Source organism: Oculina patagonica, chromosome 1 (genome assembly GCF_052425735.1).
Source record: "Oculina patagonica isolate OP01 chromosome 1, crgOcupat, whole genome shotgun sequence".
NCBI classification, from domain to species: Eukaryota; Metazoa; Cnidaria; class Anthozoa; order Scleractinia; family Oculinidae; genus Oculina; species Oculina patagonica.
Genome location: NC_135758.1, coordinates 43,014,667 through 43,033,407, shown reverse-complemented (window position 1 = coordinate 43,033,407; position 18,741 = coordinate 43,014,667). Strand labels below are relative to the sequence as shown.

The following is an 18,741-nucleotide window of genomic DNA, read 5'->3' as shown; positions in this document are numbered from 1 at the left end:
TATGTGTCGCCATTTTGTGCTTTTTTCTTGAATTTTCTCCCCGTCAACCGGGCTTAAATTTTCAATATGAACAGACGTCAAAATCCGTCCTGGTCACTGAGACAGCCCGTAACCGGGCTCTGGCTTTTTTTGTTGCTCTTACGTATTTGGACCCAATAACAGGAGGGACGGCTATTTTCGGGTGACATTGCGTTTCGTTGGGTTATATGGAAGTGACACTGCGGCGGAAAGTTTTAGGTGTATATATAAAATACCACATGGCAAAACACCCCCAAAAAAGTCATTCAACAGTTGAATAAAAATAAACCATTTTCGTATTCTCGGTATTTGATTGGAACTACTAGCTTTCAAAGAAGGCTAATCTTTTCAAATGCAAATTACGTGAAGCTCTTTTTAATGATATTCCCCCGCATTACTCTCCATTGCAAGCTATTCCCAGTCCAATACCGAGAATACGAAAATGGTCTATTACAGGTTTGTTTAGGGAACTTATTTATGGGGGTGCAACCTGTTTAAAGGCTCCGAAAAAGATTTTCTTTACTTCATTTTACTCACGGTAAACTCAACATTGTCTTTATTGATCAGTTTATACGTCCCAAAATGTACAATTTCTATTACAAACTTGTTATAAATAATATTTTTTTCCTCAATTCTTACAACAATTGCAATATAACAAAATATTAATTCTATTTCTTCATACGTACAAATAAGTATAATTCATTCATTCTTTCCTACTCTGATATATCAGTTTTTTTTTTCTTTATTCAACAGCTCTAATGTATTTATCCCAGTCACTCTCCTGCTCAAATTTCCTGCACACTTCAAACAGTTTCTTCACGGTCGCTTTGATTTCCAGTTTTCCTAAAAGAAAAAAAGCAATTAAATCTTGAATAAAAAGTAAAAAAAAAGGGAAAAGTCAATCACAACACTTAGATAATAATTAAATTCATATGATTTTTTTCTCAATTTCAAGATAGAGAGTTTATCAGTAACTTAGAATTAAGGAAGTGAAAAATGAGCTTTCCAAATTCCTCAGAAGTAAGTACAAACGGGACAGAGGCAATTTTACTCTGGTTTCCAAGCAATTCCGTTCCTACACATGAATTACACCACACCAAACTTTTCATAGAACAGTTTTCAATTGAGTGTTGTAAAACCAAAACTAAAGTAATCACTCTAGCCAACACGACACGACAATTGTAACTAACATGGCCATGCCCTAAGTGGGCAAGGGCCGGGGAGACAATCAAACTCGAGCAAATCATGCGCACAAGTGCGGGAAAACGTGCGCGAGCGGCACGTTTGGTTTGGTTTCTTCTGATTGGTTGAGAAAATGGCACGGGCAACACTGAGTGAGTTGCCAATGCACGCGAAACCGACACTAAGTGAATACCGCTATAACGTCCTAGGAGACTCAGGAGCAGTAAGTAGGACAAGGGAAAGTAGAAACTGCGGGACTAAAAAAGTCGGCGAAGAAAAAACCGTGGAGCTCCTCGCTTTTGCTCCAACTTTTCTTCGCTGATTTTTTCCCGCCGTTTCTACTTTCCCTTGCCCCACTAACTGTGCCAGCAGGGTCTCCAAGGAAGGTCATGTAAGGATGAACAGAAGACCACTGAGGAAATCTGCATGTTGATAACCACTCACTCGAGGAGGGCGATGACACTTTTCCAGTTCCCATGACTCTGTGGGTGATACAGCGAGCTAAAAACTTAAACAAGTCCTGTCACAAAAGAAAACATAACTAGTGATTACACAGCAAATTAAAAGCAAGAAACGATGCGCAAACAGGGGACATAATGCTGCCCCCCTGCTTAATTCTGAAAAAGCGAGCTGACTGCAGACTGAATTTGCTAGTAATATCGATTAAGGGAGCCGTAAGTAAAATGTATGCCCTTTGATCAGAGGAACTCTGAATAAAAAGTAAACGGAAAAGGGTGAGCAACAGAATTCAGGGATCATCTCTATAACCAACCGTGCATAAAAAAAGTCTGACAACCGATATAGCGAGATAGAGAGGCACTCAAACTTACAGTTAAGTAACTGAGAAGAAATTCAAGAAAACACGCAGGCTCCTCGTCTTAGTGGGAATGCACATATTTTCTTCTAAAATGGTAGGTAAAACTTTATTTATGCAGGGTGGCCCATTCAGCACACGCTAAACAGATTTAAACAGTTCATTTATTTGATTGATCCAGCAGGGAAGCCAAAATAAAAAGTATCGTCGGGGTAACTGGGGCGGGCTTGCGTTCTCCCAAGCGTGCCCCAACCCTCTCGCGGCTTTTTCTGTGTCGGGACGAAACCGCCTGACCGGTTAGCTCATTGGTAGAGCGCCGGACTGCCGTGCGGGAGGTCTCGGGTTCGAGTCCCAGCCGACCTCTCAGGGTCTTAATCTGGGGAATTGCTGCCTTGCTGACTCTCTGTTAGATCAGGGGGAGAAACGAGGTCTGGGACCGGTAGCGATGCTCTCACCTTGCGCTCTCACGTGTGTCAGCGGTGACGTGATGCCAGGCATCTTTTCCCCGTGGAAGCTGCTGTCGTGGAATCACTTATTATGGGGTTCAATTCTCTACTAATCTAAAGCAGCGTGTAATCCGATCGTCATCGTCGTGTAGTTGCGCAGATGTGATGCCGTGCTCTTTTTAGTGCTGTGCATGTGACAGTGTACACGTCCGCCCACTGGGGATTGTTGGTACAGCACACAACACCTCATAGCTCCGCAGCGCGGGTTCGTGCGCCCCCGTGTGTCTGCCCTTCGGTTTCGCTGCTGCACTGATCTTTCTCTCTCTCTGTCCTTCGTGCGGGCCTCTCGCCGGATCCCGACTCCCCCGATGACTCGGGGGCTCGCTCGGGTGGGGCTCCCCCCCCCCCCCTGGGTGTTCTGTCTTCTCGTGTGGTCTCTGCGCTGTTGTTCTGTGATGCTCGGTTTCTTGCACCTCTGGCCCTAACCGGCTCATTCGAGGGTAAAAAGTTTCAGTCAGAAAAGATTTGAGTCATGACGGTTACCTTGGAGACAATAGAGCCCTGTTTGAGGTAAGGAGACAAGTACTTGACAACTACATTGGCCACGTCCTTCACACCAGCAGGGTCCCCAGGGGAGACGTTACCATGGCTACCATGCGATAATCCTTCACCAGACCTTCTCCTGTCATGATTGTCTTTACTTACAGTCTGTGTGTTTACTTTTGATCGTGAACACTTGGTCGAGGACGGGCTGTCCTTATCTATAAAATTGTCAAGTGTCTTCATTCCAGTTGACTTGTCTTTAAGCTTGAAAGAAGTACTGATGTTCAAGTTGTGGTTGAATCGTTTAAAAGGCTTTAATTCCGACGCTTTCCTGAAGAAAACGTCACTCGGAATCGCCGTGTCTTTAGCATCTCCTCCATTTTTACTGTTTGTACAAGTATCTGTTGTAGATTTATCTTCTAGTCTTGACTTCTTGTGTAAAGGAGCATCGTCCAGCCACCAAAAACCCTTGAAAAACATTAAAAAAATGAAAACTACACTGAAAATCCTTAGACTTCAAGCCAATAAGGAAACTTTTCAACCGCCAGGCCGGAAGAATTCTGTAAGAGGAGTCATAGTCTACTAACTATGGAGGAGTTTAAGAGACAAACAAACCTCTGAAGCTGTTCTCTTGTGGCTGTTAGTGGATATTTTGCCACTATCATCTGCTTGTTCTTCCTCCTCCTGCTGCTGCTGCTGTTGTTGTTGTTGTTGACTTCACTTTTATCACTAAAAATGAAATGAATAACAAAACCTAGTTTACCCTGCAATATACAGGCGTATTTTAGCCGGCGAGCGAGCGCATTTTTATCGGGCGAGCGGATTCGATCCCAAAAGAGGCTTGGGGAGAAAGGTAAAAAGCGTCCTAGGGAGAAGGACGTTTGCGACTTCAAGGTTAATAAATACGCGGACAAAATTATCTAACGCTATTCCATTAAGGTGGCTCGTACCGGTTTTTCTTGCGTGCGGTCTGGTGACTCGCGCGCGTCCCCCCCCAGTCACCCAGATTTAAACAACATGGCGCCGCTGCTTCCCCTCCTTTCCTCGCTCCTCCTCCCTCTCGTCTCACGTGTCCCCTCTTCCCTTTGTTCGCTGTCAACACATTTTTCACACAAATACTAAATAGACCTAGAGGCACAACTCCTCTACTCACCCTATCCTGAGCCGAGTTCCGAAAGCAGGGTCCACGCGTGTTCCCACCACGCGCTGCTCCTATCATTTAGTGCGCGGAACCGCAGTCCGGCTCGCACCTACACCCACCTTTTCTGCGCGTCTTGTCCTCTGCTCCGCTTCGGTTTTCTTTCTCTTGTTCCGGTGGGGGTCATCGAGTTAGTGTTGCACTGGAGCTGAGGGTCATCTTCCCGTCGCCATGGTACCACTGATGACGTAATTATTGGTTGTCCCACATGGGTAATTTATTCAATTTTGCTCCGATCTTTAATTTTTTTGGCCATTTTCTTCCCGTCGCACTCAACTCTGGTACGAGCCACCTTAAAAACGCCTGTATTGCAGGCTACGCCCAGTTAAAAGAAGCAAGATCGACGATCAACCAATAATAAGATACCTACCTGTTCTCAAAGAAGTACTTTATTGTTGGAATCACTTTAGGAGTAGGAATCTGTAGGGAAAAAAAGCGAAGAGAAAAACAATAGAGATTGTAGCTTGGCTAGAGATACAGATAAAAATATTCTCTTTTCCTGAATTTACCCAGTTGCCTGGCCACTGCTCAGGCTACTACGTTTCGCACGGTCAGTTTGTTTCGGGTCACATGGCGCGGCCTGGGAGTGTCGCAAAAATTATTAGCGATCAAGGCCTGGACCTGGCTTTTAAGGAATTAGACAAGACTTGTCTAAGACTCGACAAGAAGAGGGTGCCTATAAAACTTTTTGTTATCGGGTTTACGTAATTTCTACTAAAAACCAAGTAAATTCTTTACTTATAGAGTAGCCTGTTCCAGGCTCTCGGTTAATGGGGAAGAGCCAAAGAAGCGGGCGAGCGCAGAAAATTAAACGAGGGGAAGTAGGCGAGCGGAGGAAAGAGCCTTCTTCCCACTCGTTTTTTTTTTTTTTCGCGCTCGCCCGCTTCTTTCGCTCTTCCCCACAAACCGAGAGCCTGGAAGAGCCTGGAACAGGCTACTTATAGAGGGTAATACTTAACAGTGACCAACACTAACCAATCTTGTGGTCCTCTATTCAAGAGCTCTATTGTTAGTACCTTTGTTGGTTGTTTAAATACAACAGGTTCTTTTGTTACTCTATTGTTTGATTTCTACAAGAAAAGAAGAACACAGAATCATGGAGTAATCGATATAAAGAGACAGTCAACCTTCCAAAACACAGTATTCAAAGGACGGCATCCATTGAGTGGCACTTGATTCAACACTATTACCAGCATTATGTAGTTAATTTTGATTCCAATGGAAACAGATGTCCATCTGCGGAGACTAGCAGCCTAGTCCCTTGGTATTCTCTCTTGTTTCGGTGACCGTGCAAAGCCTGGGACGGGAGCGGGCTCGCGATAGAGTCCAAACTTCCTTAAGCCAAGCACGCCTGGGAACTAGACTGGGAGTTTACCATGGCATAGAGTTTCCGCTTGCTAGAGACATCCGCTTCCGCTTTTGAGAAGTGTACAAAACGGATCACATAAAAGCAACATTCTACAACATGAAGAAAATTCTTAATAATTACAAAAATACAAACTTATTCGTTAAAACGTTCACTGGCTCATGAAAGACCTACCACCAGCTGTAACGCAGACACAAATGGTGTGCATTCCTTGGTGTCAGATTCCTCTGGTTCCTGAATAAGTAAAGTGCAATAAAGACTTCTAAGAGACCGTGACAAAGTCACACTATTTCAGGCGGTTCTGTTACATACAGTCTGGTATTACAAGGGCTAGGTTACGGACTTTAGACAACTCTGACAGCCAGTTGTTTTTCGCTAGTGTGGGGAGGGAGGGGCGCAGGAGGGGCAGAACAACTGTACCAAAACAAACGCTGGTCGTATAAATAGGGAACGGAAATAGGGAATTACAGTGGAACCCCGATATAACGATCTTCGATACATACTCCCGATATACGATGAATATGATGTCCCGGCAATAGTAAAAGGTATGGGAGGAACCCCGATATAACGATTTCTCGATACAACGATATAATTTTACTGCCCCCTTGGCATATCGTTATTCGGGGTTCCACTGTAGCAATAAACAATTTTTAAAGAAATGACAAATGTTAAAGAAAAAACTGGGGCAGTTATTAAACAATTATTCCACGAGCGCGCGTTGGATATGAGATGGCAGCTAGTCAACGACGAGTTGGCTATAACGATCTCATATCCAACAAGCGCGAGTGGAATAATTGTTTTATTAAAAACGCTCAAAGAATTGAAATATTTGGGCTCCCCAGCTATTTTCGTCGACGCGTTTCGGCTACCAAATTTGTGGTCAATGGTATATGAGCTCATATACCGTTGCCTGTTAACCAATCAAAACGCAGGAATTGCAATATACCATTGCTAGTTTTTAATAAAAGTGAGTATACGCTGCGACGGCAGAATGTATACGTAGAAGCGGGAGCGATGAGAGGCGGCTGTTTTCGCGGGGTAATTAAACACACACCTTGTTAATTTCCTGTTGTACATTATCACTTGAGGCCGAAGTCACAGTGGATGATGCGGTGTTGTTTTGTGAAGCTCCGCTCCAAACAAAAACCCTGCCATTAGTGCTGCTGGATTTCACCTCACTAACCTGCAATTACAGTCAGAATATCTAAACTCTGCCACTTGAAGATCGAACCCGGCTTCTGCTGATGTCGAAACTTTGAGCTAACAAGTTGACCTCAACGTTCTGTCTTTCTTTTGGTTATTTTGTATCACAATGGGTGTTCATTTTTTAGTTGGGTTTTCTTTAATGTAAGGGCCTCTTTACGTGAGAGTTTTTGTCCCGGGACGACTTTCGTCCCGGGATGAATTCATCTCGGTGTCCGGTCATTTTTCTGTTGTTGTCTACATGATTTCGTCCCGGGAGTGAACTCATCCCGGGACGATTTCATCCCTGTCCTGAGCACCGGGATGAAACGTGACGAAAAACGCCATGCAAGCAGTTCTTCCCGGGATGAAATGTAATGTTATGTAAGCACGGGCGAGATGAATTCGACTCGGGCGGGACGACCTACGTCCCGGCATCCCGGGATGAACACGCTCATGTAAAATGAAATTTTTTTCATCCCGGGACGAAACTCATGCCGGCTCTCATGTAATGAGGCCCCTAAGAGAAACATGTTCTATACAAAAGAAATTGCTCTAATTTGAAAAATTACAAAGCTGCTTATTTTTCTATTAAGTGGCTACGAAACGTCACGATATGGTTAGCCTACGGGTTGCTGTACCCATGCTCCAACAACAGTCACTTTGTGGAAAGAAAAGTAACGAGTGGCTAAAATTTGATTGGAGGGGAATAATTAACTTTATCACCTTTTTCAGCATGGCAGTCTTGTAACCGATGTCTGTTTTACTGTTCTTGAAGATGCTATGCTCGATATCAATTAATGTGGACTCCATATCAAACAACAACCTAAACGTGACCAGAAACAAACAGAGAAAATGTCACGCAGCCTGAATAGAAGTTATTTTCGGATCACCACAAAACTAACGCGGTGGGACGAAGCCCCCGGCTTCCATTGGTTGAGGGGTTAATTCATCTCCATGACGACGATCACACGTGACAACTTTCCGTGCGCTTGCGTTGTGAAGCACTCTCCTTCGCATTCGTTTTTTCTTATACGAAATTCCCTTCCTCGAAAACCCAAAACCCCAAAACGGATGCGAAGGACAGCAAATGATTTTTCCCACTGTACAATTTCCTAAATGGACGGACAAATATTAAAGCCTGACTACAAGTTGTTGATATGTACTATGGACTTCAATTTATTTTTATAAAAAAAAAAAAGAATTATAAAGCCATTGAGAGCCACTCTTACCTCGCAGAATCGTCCATCTTGGCACACTGATTGATGTTTGATTTCATCGCTTCCTCTAACAGACCGAAACAGTGTTCCCTCACCTAACAAACAAAATATAGACCATAAATACAAGAGAATTCCCCCATTATGATTCCTCTACTGTGATGGGATGAACTGTGTGAACAGATGGGGTGAACTCAGTTGGAAAAAGGGTTTGGCGACACAAAAGTTTAGTCGACTTCCTACCTTGATGGAAAGTTTCGGGATGTGCAGATAGTTTGAAGCTTCTTTGAGGCGACAATTGGGACCTAATAAGAAAGTAAAGTAATTAAACCCGAAATCTTAACTGGTCTCTTACGGTCGAACCGGGCAGTTGAAGGAGAATGTGGATTTATAGCGAAGCGGGGCACCGTAAAACAAACAAACAAATAAACAAACAAAAAGAAAGCTTTTCTTCTGATCTCCTTATTATTATTTCATCTCGCTCAAGCGTCTCTCCTTATTTACATATGGCCAGTACTCTAAAGAGTAAGGCTAAAGCTCGTTTCTATGTGATTACTGACTAGGCATTTTTCTTGCAAATATGTTACAAATTACGTCCGATTTTCAAATTTACTTGAATTGCAATATGATCTGCCGACGAGGGAAGATGAAATGAAAACCAGTCTTCAAAAGAAATTCTGTTATAGCGAGAAAACAACACGATTTTGCTGTTCATTCGTAATTAACGACAACTGAAAATATTTTACAAATTAACAACTCCGTTGAAACCTTATTGAGTTCCAAGAGCCTTTACTTTTAGTAAGACCTAGTAACACGTGTACAAAGCAACATAATTATTTTATTTTATAAAAGCATCCACTTTTATACTCACCAGGTAACTGAGGACTAACTGGATAGGACAGCGATTGCTTTCCCTACACACGAGAAAGAAGAAGGATACATGTTATATGCAATGCAGCACGACCTTGCAAAACTCTGAATTGTATTCAAATGAGCAGAACCGCTGGATTACACAATGGTCGCTAAAGGCGATAGTTTCTCCGGGTTTCTCACCTAGGTGGAGGTGAACATGAGTGGTATTTAATAAAAGCTAATAAACGGCGAGATCAAAGTGTACAAATTGTCGCTAACTAAAATGTGTTCAAAAAGGTCAATAGATTTCTGTAAGCAAAGGAATCGTTTAAAATAAAAAATTCCCGGAAATCACGGTACCTCAAAATAACAACTGACACGGAAATTTCCTGATATCTTCCCCGAAGTAAAAAAGAATTGATCACCGTGTCCGCGAAAGAGATGAGTCAGAGGTATGATCAACTGAACATACCTATAACAAATCCTTGCAATATCTGAGCTACGAACGACACGTATATTTGAATCGCTATTCTAAGCTTTGCGGGAACAGAAAACACCGTGGGAGAAAGCAAAACTGCAAGGAACAATATACCACACGTTTCACGACAAAGGCAAACTTCTGCAAATGACATTGAGTCGACATAATCTTCGGGTGGTGGTGGGTGCTGTATTAAGCCACGTGCGATATATCAATACTTGTATTCTACCGGGAAAACAAGCCTGGCTCCGAGGCTATCTGGACAAAACTGAAAATTTGTCAAGTTTCGTTTGTCTCTCAATATCCAAGAGAGACTTGGATGTATGCCAGGTTAGATGCTAGAGCTCTTTAAAAAAAATCCTTGTTGATTTCACGAAGACTTGTTCACCGACTGAAAGATCCAGGTAAAATAAATATCCATTATGATTTATACGGTGATTTTTACCTTTCGCCGTTTTCTAAACTCATTTGCAATCAATTTACATCGGAATGCTCGCTCTTCCTCAGAACCTCCCTCGCTGTCATCTTCATTGTCATCATCATCATATAACCTGGAAATACGTCAATACAGAAACGTTTTCAGTAGCATCATAGAGAGTGGTTTTAGCTGACATTTTAGTGAACCATGAATTCCTACACTACTGTAAATGTGCTTCAAAGCAATCCAAATCTCAAATAATCTCAGACAGACGAGAAGATATTTCTAGTTGCCTAGGAATGCAATCATCGCGCGAGTATTATCACCCCCGCGCGCGGTCGTCTCCCTCGATCTCACGAGAAATAAAGACGAGCGCGTGATGAGAAGTGTCTGTTTTATCAAGCTAAATATCTAAACTAGACAGCAGTGACCTCAATGAAGACCACGCCTACATCTATTGGCGCTCAACCAGCGACTTTCTTTGGTTATCTGTAGACTGCAAAAAGGCCTCCTTTTTAACGAGTCCCGAATCATTTTACCACATGTTTAGCAGTCTGTGATCTCCGACTTGTTTCTCAAACGTTTAAAAAGCCTTAGCATTTTAGAGACTATTGGATAACGAAGCAAAGGAAGAGAATCCTTCCGTGTACTTAGAGCAGTTTTCAATTGAGTGTCATAAAACCAAAACCAAAGTAATTACTTTTGCCAATCACAAAAAACACAGACAATTCAGTGAACCAATCAAAACTCAAAGCAAATACATGTAGCCGGCACGAAGCGCAGGAAAACGTGCGCGCGCGAGTCACGATTGTGTTTGGTTTTACTTCTGATTGGTTGAGGAAGTGGCGCGAGATTTTTAAACCAATCACTAAGCGTAGCAATGCAAAACCAAAGCAAACGCAATTAACTTTCGACACTCAAGTGAAAACTGCTTTAACGGCATTTGAATTACTTTTAGCACTATGAATATAGGTGAATGTTCCACCCTCGATTTCATCTAAGGTACCTTAGTCCCAGAGGTATTCTTTCTTCTCTTTTCTCAATAAAATCTGAGCCACTATTTCACTTCAATGAAAGACAGATGATCGAAAACCTATGGAAGCAGATTACTGCTAAGCAGTAGACTTGTTAGCCTCGGGTTATGCATTCATGCAATGATTGCATGAATGCATGAATGCAAACTGCCGCTATTGAAACTAATTCTCTTACTTTCTGTCGTATCCCCATTTTCCTCCTCCATAAAGCTCGCCATCCTCTCCGCTCGACATGTGTGCAATATAAGTCCTTCCCGCTGTCACGCTCCTGTTGTGTCCCGCCATCACACCACGACGCCAGTGATCCACAAGCTCGTCGACTGCATCAGGATCTTTGCAGTAATCACAACCTTTAGCGCACTGCAAAAAGAGGAGGAAGAGACTGATTTGAGGTTGTGTATAGAAGTGACTGGAGTACTCGCCAGGGGGGAAAGAGGAGAATCACATGAGTGTCGCCCATGATCTGCAACTCTGACATATACAATCCGAAGAAACTGGTGCTGTTATCTGTCCGTTTTTATTTGCAGCGTTTGAGCATTTTCAGGAAAACACCACTATTTACGAGTTGTTAAAAGATTATGTTTTAATACGTACATGTACATGTACGTTAGCCTAGAAGTAAGAAAGCCCACTTAGCCAGTGGCAAAAGTTGTACCAGATTCTAGAAGTCTAAGTTTATTACGAACGTCACACCCATGGCCTTGCGCACAAAAATCAGATGTTTTAACCATTGAACTATACCATTGAAAGACACGCATTGAAAGAGCCCCCCGATGCAAAAGTTTCAAAAGCACCGTTCATCGGACGTACCTTTGGTTTGCTGTCTCCAAAATATGAAGCTATTAGAGCGTGTCTACAGCTGAAATAGTAATAACATTGACAATATCTAAAATCGATTTATGTCGTTGAACAAAGAACAGATGACACAACCAACAAAAAGTGGGATTTGCTGGAAAGCCTTTCAAAGAAGAAATAAAATAAATGAATAAAAAACTAATCTCTTTATCTTCACCCTCCCTAGTCGAATATACACAATATATTAGGCTCTAAGGTCCTCTGAACAGGTAATTCCTTCAACGCTCTTCCAAGCCACTCTCAATGACTGACAGAAACAGCTAAAATTTTTGAACAAAATGTCGGTAAGATAAAAATAGCGCAATTTGATTTAGTCTTTATAAGTTACCATTTTAATTTTCATTATCTTTAATAAGCCAAAAGTAGTTGTAGTTTTTTTGCAAATGTATTAAAAGAGATAAATTGTATTGCGCTGTTATAAGTATAAATATTAAATTTTAAGAAATTGAGTATTGTATTGTAAGAAGTGTGTTTTAAACAATTTAATTGTCATGTAGGTAGTGTAAGCAGTGTATTGTACTGTAAGTAGAGTAAGCTTTGTATAGTAAGTAATGCGTAAAGCCTTGTATAGTAAGTAATTAGTAGTGAACATGTCACTTTGTAAGAACGTTCTGTGTGTGTTTTGCAATAAAAAATAAAAATAAAAAAAAGGGGCGACTGACATTTCAGGCTAAGTGGACAGTTCTTTACGTCTGTTGACTCCTATTAGCTATGTTGTTACTTAGTAACATCCCTCCTAAAAATTGCAGTCAATTCCTGATACTTGGCAATCTTGACTAGTTTACTTAATTATCGCCTGACAACGTTCAAAGAACTAAAGCCAGTCAGAGATCAACCGAGTCTGCTTCTATTAACACAGAAAGAAAGATTGAAATTGTAAACTATATAATTACCTGGGTTCTTCACAGTATTTAACAATCGCCTCATAACTGGACTGAATCGCCTCATTCTTTCTTCCACTGGACAATTTGCTCTGGAAAAAGGCGTATCACATTAACAAGCTTAGCCTTCTTGCTAGAAGCGATGAGAGACGACTGTATTCACAGGCTATTTAACAAATCGACCACATTTGTCCATGGTCTACACTCTCACTGACCATACCTTTCGACCAGTGAGGCGCACGAGAATTTTCTCAGTTATTGTAGAAATGAAGCAATGTGTAAACAGCCTGTTGTACTTTCACTATGTGCAATTTTGTGATTTGTGGGAAATACATGTACATAAATGTACATCTATTTGGCATCTCTGAAACATACATGTACTGAGTTCTGGCACCAGTTCTTAATATTGGGTCTATTTCCTGATCTCAATTTATTATCACTCCAATTTCGGAATTTGCATGTTTTAGAGTGAACATAACACTTCTTCTAGTAACCTGCATGGCAAGTCCCAGGAAAGCTTGGCACACACGCTACTCTTCTAGGCACCAAGGTGTTAGTGTGGTATTCATTATAAGTACCTGCACTGTTCAGGCAGGCTCTCCAATTCGACATTTTAGCCCAAAATGTAAACATGCTCCAACATGAAACTGGTTCCACTGTGACTTGAAAGTAACATGGGGTGATCTTAGCACAACATAAACCTCCAATTCTATACTATGGGGGCTGGGTCCTAGCAGTTCTTAAGTTCACAGTAGACATTTTTAATATGCTTGTATGCTTGTAAATAGCCAACTGGTCTGCCTCCTTCCAGTTGGAATTTTTAACCATGTTATGTTCATTTATAATATTTGTTTCAGATGTTGGTTACATTGGCCTTGAAGTGCCCAACTAGGGGAGTGGTCAATTAAAAATATTTAAAAACTGTTAAAATTTTGTTTTGTTTTGGTTTCTATGTAAATCTTCTCGCCCATTTTAACAATCAATTGTTAAAAAAATTGAATAATCAGTGAACTTGGGATAACAGAAAAAAAGGTTTCCACGTTTCAGGGCTCATCTTTTAGAACTAATTAGACTTGAGCAAAAGCTCTCTTTTATGTCATGAATTAATAGCTACCTTCTTTTCTTTGATTCCTTTTTTAATGAGAAAAAACACTTGATCTCTCTCAAGCCTGTAAACGGAAAAAGCACAATTTTAAATTAACAGTAATGCTACATGAATGATGCTAACTTTACACTGCATTCAGGACTTTGTAAATAAATGTTTAATGGCAAAAATAAAATTTATCTTTGACTAACCTGGAGTAATATAACCTGCAGAAGGAAGGCTTTCCATCCCTGCCGGCTCTGCCTGATTCTTGGTAGTAACCTTCCATTGATTGCGGCAAAGTCCAGTGTACAACAAACCTGATGACATAGCAGGGAGTGTTAAAAATATAAATTTACGTGTTGTACACCATGCATTAAGACATCTCCAATGTCAAGCATAAAACATGTTTTTAGTAAGAAAACAACTGCCATTAATCTGTCTCAGCCTGGTATCCAAATTTACTATGCATATTTATACTTAGGGCCTCTTTACATGAGAGTTTTCGTCCCGGGATGACTTTCATCCAGGAATGAATTCATCTCGGTGTCTGGTCATTTTCTTGTTGCTGTCTACAAGATTTCGCCCTGGGATGAGTTATTCCGTCCCGGGATGAACTCATCGTGGGACGATTTCATCCCTGTCCTAAGCACTGGGATGAAATGTTATCCCGGGATGAAACATGACGAAAAACGCCATGTAAACAGTCTTTCCAGGATGAAATGTAATGTAATGTAAGAACGGGCGAGATGAATTCAACTGGGGCGGGACGACTTACATCCCGGCATCCCGGGATGAACAGGCTCATAAAATGAAATCTTTTTCATCCCCAGGGACGAAATTCATCCCGGGACGAAACTCATCTTGGCTCTCGTGTAAATAGGCCCTTAGCCTGCATGCAGCTGTCTCCTATTTCCTCATGAGGTAATAGGAGACCGCTGCATGCAGGCTAATTTGTACAAGATGTTCTTGACATTTGGGCAACTTTTAATTAACTTCTCTGCAATTAATACATGTGTAAACTGCCTACCAAGATATTTACCTGACAGACGCTTTATCAACTCCCATACCAAAACTAATAGTTGCAACAATAACTGCAACTTTTCCATCCATCCATTCCTGTTGGATCTCATCTCGCTTAGCTGGTTTAATGCCTATGGAAAACACCAGAGTTACAGTCAAAACAGTCAGAGCGTGCCGCCTATTATTCCAGAATAGTTTTGATTAACGGCGAACGGATTACATTGCAAAATTCAAATTCAATTTGAATGTTGGAAATCATCCAACCGTAAACATGTGAACATGTGAACCTACATCAAAAATTAACCAATCAAATTCAATAATTTTCGACAGGTTCACGTGTTTACAGTTGGATGATTTCCAATATTCAAATTGAATTTGAATGTTTGAAACAAATAATGCAATCTGTTCGCCGTTAATCAAAACTATTCTGGAATAATAGGCGGCACGCACTGACTATTTTGACTGTAAAACTAACACACCAGCCCTACATATACCGGTACATCATTTACTCTGACTAGCGATCTGTAATTACCTTCAGCTGAAAAGCTCATGCCACCTACACAGATGTTTTTTGGGTTTGCCACACAAACTTTCCTCCCCCAAAAGAGAGGCACATTTGATAACCCGAAGAAATTTTTCAGAGAAGACTAACCAAGGTAATTTGTAATAAAAAAGTTTTATTTTTATTCATTTGAGGACTACATATTAAGTACATATTTATTTCATGTACTAGAGATGGTAATTAGGACTATTTACCAGCATGATAAGCCTTTGCGGAGAGTCCCTTTCTGTTCAGCCTTGATGCCACTTCTTGACAAGCATCTCGAGTGCGACAATAAATAATGCCACTACCCTACAATAAAAAAATAACATCAACATGCAACTGCAAGAGCCACTCTTTGTGTTTTTGTCACAATTTTTATGTAGATACACGTAATGGGAAAATGGTAATTTACAGTGGGATCTTCCACTAGGTGGCTCTTCTTGATCCCACTAATTCCAGATCGAATTGGAATTTGGAAATGTTGGTTTTTGTGAAGGGAGGAAAACCGGAAAACCCGGAGAAAAACCCTCGGAGCAAGGACGAGAACCAACAACAAACTCAACCCACGTATGGTACCGGGCCGGAACGTATGGTACCGGGTTAAGAAATGAAAATCTGATGAAGGGTAAATAAAAAAGATCAGGGGTAATTGGTTCAGCCGTCTTCAAGCCCTTAAACCCTGGGGGGTTAGGGTGAAAAGATGGCTGACACTTGAGACCAGGCTTTTGTTGGAGTCAAACGAATTGAGCTAGCCAAGAGCATAAATGGGTCATGTTTCCTCAAAATCATTCTTTTGTGATAGATGATCATACCTGCCAACCCCATGAGTACAAAAATTTGGAGATGTCTAGAAATCTTTGCATTGTAAGAATATCATTTCCAACAATGTCTGTATACTCTTTGAAAAAAATCAGATTGGGAGATTTGATGAAAATCTTGGAGACTCCTGGGAAAACTGGGAGAGTTGACAGGTATGGATGATGCGATGTTGATCTGAGACCATGAGCATCAGCTAGACTGATAAAGATTGCTTTTTACTAATCATAATAGCCCTTATGCATGTTTACGTCAGACTGGCTAGTTTCACTACCAAGCCTCGCTTTCGAAGTGCGAACTTGCAAATTTAATCATGAACGAATTCCCCAGGCAGCAAAGATGAAAAGAATAACCACGTGAAAACTGCATGAAGGTGGCAGAAGGTTTAAAATAATTCGCGTTAACGAGGCTTGGTGGTGGTGGTGAATTTTGAGCATATGACGTTATTATGCATAAGGCCTATTGATTACCTTCCCGCCATTACTGCTGTCCTGTTCTGATAATGCTGAGTCAGCAAAACTTTTGAGGTCTGAATAAGGATCATCAAGGAGTTCCTTGAAACTTGAGTGAGTTTAAAGATAAATTTGAAGCTAGTCAGATATTTAATAAGTATATGTAGGTCTGCAATGCATATTTATGTGTGACTCAGCTGCCAAAATGCAAAAGAGAATGTAGCATTACTAAACTGTATGTTTTACTATCACTTATAAATATGGGCACATTTATTGCTAATCAAGACACTTCAGAAAACATTTTTGACATACCACAAAGACAGTGATGAGGAAGCTGATGGGAGCAAATTCCAAACCAATTTTAATTAATATATTGTGTGGTTCCAGAAAATATCCATACCCTTCCCAAGGAAGAGTCATTGAATATTCCAAGAGGGAGGGGTCAACTTTAAAGGAAGGAATAAACCTAAACTGGAATTTCCAGAGGGAAGGAGGTTTATTTAATTTAAACCAATAAACACTCCGTTGGGGTAGTATTTCTGGAACAACACATTTTTCACATTTCTCTGAGTATGGTAGTTTACATGAATGTTGACTTTGTTTTGAAACACAATCAACAGAAGTACAAATCTTAAGAACAGCCCAACATACCACACATCATAAAATAAATTTGGTCGATAGCAAGTAGTCTTGAAAATTGCTGTGGGTTTGTGCAGCTGCAGAGATGCCAGAACATCCTCTTGGACATGAGGAGTTGCAGTTGCTGTGAGCGCTGCCCATGGAACATCACTAAACTGTTTTCTTAATAAACCAAGCTTCAGGTAGTCAGGTCTAAAATCATGTCCCCACTGTGAAACGCAGTGTGCCTCATCCACAACAAAGAACGACAAAAGCTTTCTCTTGTACAGAGAGCTCAGTACTTTCTGAAATCCAGGTGTTGCCGCGAGTTCAGGAGTGATATATAAAAGCTTGATTGATGGCTTCAGTTTTTGAATTTCTGAGTAGACTCGCTTTCTCTCAGAAGCTGATAGTTTTGAGTTTAATGTTTCAACTTTTATGGACAGGGATTTTAATTGCAATACTTGATCTTGAATTAGAGCAATCAGTGGAGAAAATACAACTGTTATTCCTTTAGCCAAAACTGCTGGCAGTTGATAACAAAGAGATTTTCCTGATCCCGTTGGCATGGATACAAACACATCCTGTTTTCCTGTTCAAAAAGACCATTTTGATAGTGCATTAGCTGAGTAACTGAGGTAATTATACATACAACTTATTGAATGGTTTAACTTATTTAATACGTGTGAATATTTTTTTTTTCGAAAATAAGAGCATTGAGCAAAAGTTGGTCGTATTATATGTTAAACCATTGAAATTATAAGGGATTTATAATTCCATTTTTTTTCCTCTTAGTTCTGGTCTGTATTCAGTAAGATTGTCTGTTTGTCCTGTTCTAGATATTTTGCGTGTTCTCTTGCCCTAAATTATGTGGTAAAATGGTGCAATAGTAGAATAATAAATGAATGAATATGGTAAGGTAACTAAATGCAAAGCTTCAGAGTTTGCGGTCCACCCTGCAAACAGAGCCCTTTCTTTTCTGCTGATATACTTTTTTCCCAATTCTTAGCCGCAGGAAAATAAAAAATCCGCCTTGCTCCCAGGGTGCTCGAGGTCCTACCTTTAGTTTTCTACATTCTTCTGTCTACAAAATCAAAAATGCGGAGGATAGCTCGGAGGATAGCTCAAGTTTCGTAAGGAGCATACCCTTACCCACTCCCCAGTCTGCCATCCACCCCACCCCCACAGGCACCCAAATTCCACATCATCCATATGAAATCTTTTTCTCAATTTTTAAAAAAGCCCATATGTGGCTTCGTTTATGTAAGCTATATCAATAAATAAAGGACATTATAGCATTCCTAAAAGCCTCCAAAAGTAACTGAGGATTTAAGCTTAAGTATTAAAGACTTAAGATAAAGTCTTCTTAAAAATAACTTAATAAGCTTACCTTTAAATTCTTCAATTAAATAGTGACTTACCTTCATGAAGACACTCTATTGCTTCTTTTTGAAGCTTTGACTTGAAGTCACTATGCTTAAACACACTTTTCAATGAATCAGTTAAAACTTGTGTTGCCATTTTCCCAGCTTTAAAAACTATAAAAGAATCAACTCCTTACAAGTTGGCACGTCCTCTTCCGCCATGTTTTGAAATCTTCGTTTATCTTCGGTCTCCGAACTATTCACGAACATGACAAACCGATGAAACGATGGTACGAAGACCCATGCCCTTGGTTTGTTTACAACTCGCGGTCAAAATGGCGGTTGCGTGGGTGAGT

The 18,741-nt window shown here is 40.8% G+C and overlaps 2 protein-coding genes across 3 annotated transcripts; both read right to left on the bottom strand.

Annotated features, from left to right (window-relative positions):
* Window positions 1-553: 553 nt before the first annotated feature.
* Window positions 554-3,392, bottom strand: LOC144631815 (ATP-dependent DNA helicase Q5-like). The gene is made up of 3 exons (XM_078490386.1): window positions 3,004-3,392; window positions 1,645-1,720; window positions 554-861 (listed from the first exon to the last, which is right to left on the bottom strand). Exons 1-3 carry the CDS (start codon window positions 3,244-3,246, stop codon window positions 761-763), a joined length of 420 nt encoding a protein of 139 aa, XP_078346512.1. The 5' UTR covers window positions 3,247-3,392; the 3' UTR covers window positions 554-760.
* On the bottom strand, window positions 3,332-18,683 carry LOC144631791 (ATP-dependent DNA helicase Q5-like). Of its 2 annotated transcripts, XM_078490356.1 has the most exons (21): window positions 18,443-18,683; window positions 17,055-17,613; window positions 16,422-16,512; window positions 15,348-15,444; window positions 14,611-14,722; window positions 13,781-13,888; window positions 13,599-13,653; window positions 12,497-12,576; window positions 11,559-11,607; window positions 10,924-11,108; window positions 9,742-9,847; window positions 8,838-8,880; window positions 8,210-8,271; window positions 7,982-8,064; window positions 7,476-7,575; window positions 6,622-6,750; window positions 5,742-5,801; window positions 5,218-5,271; window positions 4,572-4,621; window positions 3,619-3,732; window positions 3,332-3,471 (listed from the first exon to the last, which is right to left on the bottom strand). In XM_078490356.1, the coding sequence occupies exons 1-21, from the start codon at window positions 18,540-18,542 to the stop codon at window positions 3,423-3,425; spliced, it is 2,286 nt and encodes a 761-aa protein (XP_078346482.1). In that variant the 5' UTR covers window positions 18,543-18,683; the 3' UTR covers window positions 3,332-3,422. The 2 variants fall into 2 exon arrangements, with proteins under 2 accessions (XP_078346482.1, XP_078346489.1); XM_078490363.1 differs by lacking the exon at window positions 3,332-3,471 and having other exon boundaries at window positions 3,619-3,723; window positions 4,568-4,621.
* Window positions 18,684-18,741: the final 58 nt, after the last annotated feature.

Coding starts and splice junctions, on each gene's coding strand:
- LOC144631815 (XM_078490386.1), bottom strand. CDS start 3,246: ATGAAGACACTTGACAATTTTATAGATAAGGACAGCCCGTCCTCGACC. Junction 1,721..3,003: donor AGGGCTCTATTGTCTCCAAG/GTAACCGTCATG, acceptor CTTTTGTGACAG/GACTTGTTTAAGTTTTTAGC. Junction 862..1,644: donor AGTGTCATCGCCCTCCTCGA/GTGAGTGGTTAT, acceptor TTTTTCTTTTAG/GAAAACTGGAAATCAAAGCG.
- LOC144631791 (XM_078490356.1), bottom strand. CDS start 18,542: ATGGCAACACAAGTTTTAACTGATTCATTGAAAAGTGTGTTTAAGCAT. Junction 14,723..15,347: donor CGCAAAGGCTTATCATGCTG/GTAAATAGTCCT, acceptor TGTTTTCCATAG/GCATTAAACCAGCTAAGCGA. Junction 9,848..10,923: donor AAATGGGGATACGACAGAAA/GTAAGAGAATTA, acceptor ACGTATTTCCAG/GTTATATGATGATGATGACA.